Source organism: Aspergillus fumigatus, chromosome 4 (assembly GCF_000002655.1).
Source record: "Aspergillus fumigatus Af293 chromosome 4, whole genome shotgun sequence".
In the NCBI taxonomy this organism is placed as follows: Eukaryota; Fungi; Ascomycota; class Eurotiomycetes; order Eurotiales; family Aspergillaceae; genus Aspergillus; species Aspergillus fumigatus.
The window spans coordinates 3,004,052-3,010,051 of record NC_007197.1 but is presented as its reverse complement, the minus strand read 5'-3'; the positions used below and the strand labels follow the sequence as shown (position 1 = coordinate 3,010,051).

At 53.9% G+C, this 6,000-nt stretch overlaps 3 protein-coding genes across 3 annotated transcripts; all 3 read right to left on the bottom strand.

Moving 5' to 3' along the window:
- Window positions 1-386: 386 nt before the first annotated feature.
- On the bottom strand, window positions 387-1,550 carry AFUA_4G11477 (sucrase/ferredoxin-like domain-containing protein; the record flags this gene model as incomplete). The annotated part of the gene is made up of 2 exons (XM_001481519.1): window positions 387-1,136; window positions 1,194-1,550. The coding sequence occupies 2 exons, from the start codon at window positions 1,548-1,550 to the stop codon at window positions 387-389; spliced, it is 1,107 nt and encodes a 368-aa protein (XP_001481569.1).
- Window positions 1,551-1,781: 231 nt separating this feature from the next.
- On the bottom strand, window positions 1,782-3,260 carry AFUA_4G11467 (DUF4129 domain-containing protein). Its single transcript, XM_001481518.2, has one exon. The coding sequence runs from the start codon at window positions 3,230-3,232 to the stop codon at window positions 1,877-1,879; it is 1,356 nt and encodes a 451-aa protein (XP_001481568.2). The 5' UTR covers window positions 3,233-3,260; the 3' UTR covers window positions 1,782-1,876.
- Window positions 3,261-3,472: 212 nt separating this feature from the next.
- On the bottom strand, window positions 3,473-5,248 carry AFUA_4G11460 (pyridoxal phosphate-dependent aminotransferase; the record flags this gene model as incomplete). Its single annotated transcript, XM_746591.1, has 4 exons — window positions 3,473-4,092; window positions 4,163-4,448; window positions 4,565-5,115; window positions 5,167-5,248. The coding sequence occupies 4 exons, from the start codon at window positions 5,246-5,248 to the stop codon at window positions 3,473-3,475; spliced, it is 1,539 nt and encodes a 512-aa protein (XP_751684.1).
- Between the last annotated feature and the right edge of the window lie 752 nt (window positions 5,249-6,000).

The following is a 6,000-nucleotide window of genomic DNA, read 5'->3' as shown; positions in this document are numbered from 1 at the left end:
CTCCGTACTCCGTACGGACGCTGTATACTGTATTTACCTACCCTGAGGGGAAGATTTGAGGAGAACGGCATAGGTCTGGGGTAGTGGGATATTGCGGCGCGGGGGGGGGGGGGGGGGGGGGCAGGCACAGCCACAGTATGCACAGAGTACACTTCTTTGCGAAGGTGATTGATTGCCATCTGGGCATTCACATAGCCTCATTGACAGCACAGTGCACCCGTCTACGGCATAACTAATATGCAGATAGTTCGTAAACACCGCTCTCTTTTAATAAAATGTATGCCGATGGTGATGTGTGCCATATTCTATATGCATCCAGTGTCATGATATCATCAAGAGTACCTTATACTTACAATTTACCTGCGCCCCCCAAGTCAAATCGTAGCCTACCAACTAATCTTCCCTCGCTCGCGATCAAACCCACCCCGAAGCTGCAGCCCAGGTTTGACCACCTTCCCCTGCAAGACCGTATACTTGACGATATTCTCGCAGTCTTCCGGCCGCACGCGGGCCAGCCAGATGCCCTGCGCCGCGCCCTCGTCTGCCTCGACCGTCGTCTTCCCTAGCGTGTCCTGCCCCGGGTTCTCCTTGCGATACCACTCAAAGTCCCGCCGCCGGTAAATAATCACATTCGCCGCATACTTGTGGCCCCCAACGTGGCTGATGAAGTAGATGCCCACGCCGCCGGGCCGCTCATCGTCCAGGTCGCGGTACAGCTCCAGCGCCCGCAGATGTCGCTCGAACTCGCGCCGCAGTAACGGGGCAGACTGTCCGCACCGCGCGTCCCGGGTGCGCTGCGAGCAGAGAAGGATCACGGCCGCATGGCCGCAGGGCCGGGACCGGAGCGGAGTCAGCGAGCTGATATCCACGGGGGCGGGCTGCTGGTGCTGCTGGTGCTGCTGTTGCTGCTCCTCGCCCTCTGTCTCTGTGAGAGGTTCTGGGATGCTTCTGAGTGGTGTGGTGGTCGTCGGCGCACGGCTGACAAAGTATTCGATGAGGTCGGGCGCAAGAGCCGGAGTCACCTGCTCCACCACCGTGAAGGCAGGCAGGATCAGGACGTTGGTAGGCTGTTCCCCGGGCTCGTGGTGGTGATACTCGTCCGGCACCGGCATGTTGGACGCAGACAGCTTCAGATTCTACGGGTATAGCATTAACAGGACTCATCCGTGGATGCCGAAGGTACGATGACATACCCCATTGCTCGGCACAAGTCCTCCCTTCTCGATCGCTTCCATCAAACTGCCCTTCTCGTCTGCAACATCCCTCACCCAGTCTGTCTTCCCGGTCGCGACGAGCAGATGCGTCGCCCACCCGTTGACGTGCCCATAGAGCTCATCCTCGTAGTCCACGTCGAACTTGGCTGGATACTTCACCGTACACGACGCACAGTCGTGGAGGCATTCCTCTCCGTCAACAGCCGGGTCAACCTTGGGGAACAACACATCGGGCGACGGCGCCTTGCGGAATTCATCGATACCCCCGCTCTCCTTGGGGGAGCCGGATGGCGTCGAGCCGAATAGCGAGGTGCCGCGGCGGAGAAGGGCCTGCATGCTGGTTTTGGATCAAAGTGCGCAGGTCGCATGCGACAAAGCAATTGTTTCTGAATGACTTGATCTGGATTTTTATCAGATCTTATCAAGGTTACGTTGCTTTTGCGCCAAGAACCGAAAAAAGACCGGCAAGTGGAAACTATGTACATAGTATCGCGTTCTCAGGTACGGCTGACCAAGAGCTGTGCCGCATCTCCGATTGGCTTACGTCACCACTATGTACAACATGATGGCCAGAGAATGTGCAGAGAATCAGCAGCATTGGCTACCTTTACGGGAATCAAGACCGAAAAATTTAGGCACCTGGTTTCTTGTAACCAAAAAGCTCATGATCTACTACTTGCACTATCCAAATTGTAAGCATAAGGCAGATCCGACGGCCCGCGGGGATCTACCAAGCGAATAACACTGCCCCCTGATGAACTGCCAGAGACATTCGATTGCATGCGTCTGAGGGATCGGGTCGACGGCGTGCGGGGAGGGGCCAACGTGCGATACCGATCGTGATGTCTGGATGCGACCGGCGATCCACGACTCTGCGCCGTAGGTGCAGTGTGCACCGATCGGCTCTCCCAGGTCGACGAGGCAACCGAACGCTGCGAGCTATTTCTACGACGAAAAGACAGCGCGTCGCTTTCATCGAAAAACTCCACGGTATCCGTCTCGCCTTCTTCATCGGAGGGTCCAATCAGGGACTCGCTGTCACTGCGAGAGCTTCCTCCTTGGATGTCATCCAGTATCCGAGCATCCAGGTATGTCATCCCCCGCAAGACGTCCGCAAAGACGTGCATCAGCTCCCTGAATTCATCCTCGTGAAGCTCGCGAGACGAAAACCGGGCCCGTTCGTAGTGAGCCAGAAACTCCGCACCAATCTCCGGGGGATTGACCAGGTTCAATGCCGTAAGATGCTGGATATATTCCCGCAATCCCATCGACGTAGGTCTCCGTAGCACTTCCACAACTCGCGTATCCGGAACTGACTGGCCATGATCGGAGAGATGCGCGGCAGCCGATAGAAAGGGATCCGGAGGCGCGAGGGAAACCGCCTTGGCTTCAATCAAATGCGGTAGTTCCTGCACCACAGCGCGATATGGCAGGTCAGGTAGATCAGGCGACGAAGGAGACGACCATCCTGGATGTTCGACCTTACCCCAGGGCGGCTGGTCGCGATCCACCACAAGCATTGGATAGTCAGCGAATTTGTCCCCGTCTGCCGCTATATCTCTCGGTCGCGCCTGATAGGCAATGATCGCGCTGCGAGCGAGTCCCTCCACTACTAGCCGGCGGACGCTCTTCCCGACATCTTCCTTCTCGACGGGAATCCATGCTTTGGGGATGGCAGATAGGGCGGTACGATTCGTGTAGATCCGTGTCGCATATATGAGCGCTGCAAGTATGAATGTGGCCACATACGCACCGGTGATGAAGAAAATGTTGATGAGACGGTGCGTTTTATAGCATTGGTAGATCGCGTCGGCGGGTGTGAGGATTATTAGGCAGACTAGGAGCACGGAAAAGAACGTAAAGGCAGCATAGTTGAGGACGCGGTACAAGTTCAGGACCATAGTCATGGGCGCAGAGTACTGCGCTGCGCAGCTCTTGCCCTCATTGAATCTCAAAAGGTCGAGAACATGGATGATGGAAGATTGAATGAAGATCATCCACGGTCGTGATCCCACCATAGGATCACGTGATACTAAATAGGAGGACAGGACCGTACTGAGTACCTACTTGGTTGCACAGGAACATCGAGGATCGAATGGATGATTACTCGATACTCCGTTGCAGCTAGAGTGTCATAGTCTGCAACATGATAATTATCTATGCTGCTTTATCCAGATTCGTATCGAACGCTTCTGTAACAATGTTCTACGTGTTTGAAGGAGGAAATAACGAGCGTGGCAGGTAATCGATGAGACCGCTTAATCCGACACGGCAACCTCATCCTCCCACTGAGGATCAGTGTGAGGCCGAAGCTCAACGGCTTCTCCACGAGCACGACGGATTACCCTCTCGATGCCGTCCAGACCCATCTTGAGGACATCCATCTTTGGTCCATAACTCAAGCGCACGAAATGGTGGCAAGGACTGTCGAACAGATCTCTTCTCTTTGCCGGGTTCAAATCGAAGAAGATGCCAGGGACTACGATGACCTTCTCGGTCAGAAGGGCATTGAAGAAGTTCAGTCCGTCGGAAATATTGGCCTCCTTGGGAAGAGGCGGTTCGAGGGACGTCAGGTCGAGCCAAATGTAGAAGGTTGCCTGGGGCACATCTTTGACGCGGAAACCAATCTCGTGCAGTCGCTTTAGAACATAGTCACGCTTCTCCCTGAAGTGCCGTTGCAGCGCCTTCATTTCCGCGCGCACGAGGGAAGGCTCGAGCATAGGGATAGCGGCCTCCTGGAATGGCACATTGGCACCACCGTCGAGGTAGGAGCCAGCGGAACCCAATGCGTCAATGAACTCCTTGGGACCGACGATCCAGGCGATACGCCAGCCGGGGAGACGGAAACGTTTGGTGAGACCGTCGATTAGAAGAACATCTGTCAGAATTAGCCCCCCGTCTCTCTTGATTGTTCTGATTTACGAAAGGAAGGGAAGAGGTTGGCGAACCATCTTGATTGACATCGACAACGTTGGCGGCACCGCTGATTGTCGTGCCATCACAGTCAGTGGTGTAATTGTAACCACCGTAGAATTCATCCAGAATGAGCGTTGCGCGATCTCTGCAGATGTCCTGGATCTGGGCAAGCTCGTCATTCGAGACGAAGTGTCCAGTAGGGTTACGGGGGTTCGACGTCAAGAGGACAGAAGTTCCACGAGCAATCTCCTCCGCGATCTTGTTGGGATGGATATGGTAGTGGTCTTCTTCGGCGAGAGGAATGGGAATAGGTGCGATCTGTGTAGAAGCATACACGTGAGTAATTGGCCGTTCTCAACCGACAGCTCCAAAGCAGAGGAGGCGCCCAAAGGGCCCAAGGCTGCCTAGCAACGCGATGCATAAAGAATACTCACATTCTTGAATAATGTCAACATCTCCGAGTAGGCAGAGTAATCGGGAATAGGGAAAGACAGGTACGAATTGCCCAGAATGGCCGCAATCCGAATCAGTCCCGCGCGACCTCCCGGGACAATGCAGACATTCTCCCAGGTATACTGGCTTTCTTTTCCTTGACGGTAATGCTCATTGTATAGCCTGGCAACTGCCGCGCGCAGCGGCTTTATACCAGCGGTAGGACCGTATTCGCGGGCAGCTGATGTGATGGGAATACTAGTAGGTCGGGGAAAGCTTCCCTCGATCTCATCGTCGGCTTCGGGGGCGCCCTGACCCAGATTCGCCCATCCCGAAGGATCCTCTGCGTATCCGTGTTCTATTGCACGTTCTGTACACCAGACGACACCCGTCGACGCACGGGAAGCATCGAGACCGGCGTGGGGACGGTGACCCTCATGGGCAGCTCTGAACTGACGATGAGTTTCCGAACGACGTTCTGCAGTGGAGCTTGTCAGCGCAGGTATTCTTTGTAGGAAGCTTATGGGGACAAAGTCGGTAACGCCTTCAGCGTCTAGGTATTTTCCTCAAGACGAAACCGCAAGTACACATATGAGACACGCACCATTCTCGGACAATTCCTTCCCAAGGGAGAACCGCCGGTTAGAAGGACGCAGAATGCTCAAGCGGCGTCCAGAAAATGACATTTTTCGTAGACTGTCAGTAGTCCTGTCCTGATGTGGTAGTATGTATATATGCGAGGAATGTAGATCCTTCTTGGCGCCGCTCGAATTATTCCGTAGAGGACACAAAGGTGATGATTAAGCCAAAGTCAAGATGCTTGTGTATCATGGATAGCAAGCTTTCTACTCCTTCGTAGAGCAGAGGATCGATTAGTCTCTATAAATAACTCGCAAGAAGAAAGGCAGAAAGAGTGACAAAATAAAACTGGGATAAGAGAAACCCCGCTCTACTCCAAGTTCTCCTCCTACTAAATCGGAGACTGCCAGCGGAACCACCATATTACGGAGTTATGATCCATCAGCCAGATTCCAGATCGGATGGATGCCTCGTAGATACTTCACACCGTCTAGTCAACCAGACTCTCTTTCGAAAAGGCGACAATAGGCATCACTCTATCCATCACTAAATTAGGCCTCCTGCGCTGAAGCAGGAGTATCCCCGGCTCAGTCCCCCGCTGGTCTCGCTTTCCGCATCGATAAAAAACCTCAATCCCTCATATATTCGATATTCTCTCCGACATGGACACTGATGAAGATTCAGCTCCCTCAAGCGATCCAAGAAGAATCAGCTTCGCTTGCTCAAGACATTGTCCATGACGAAGTGAACATATGCCAGCCAGCATCAACCCTCAAGGAAGAACAAGACTACACAGAGGATAGAGGCACAGAAAATGCCTCATACAGCAACAGACCGCCGTTCCTTCAAGGCTGATCAC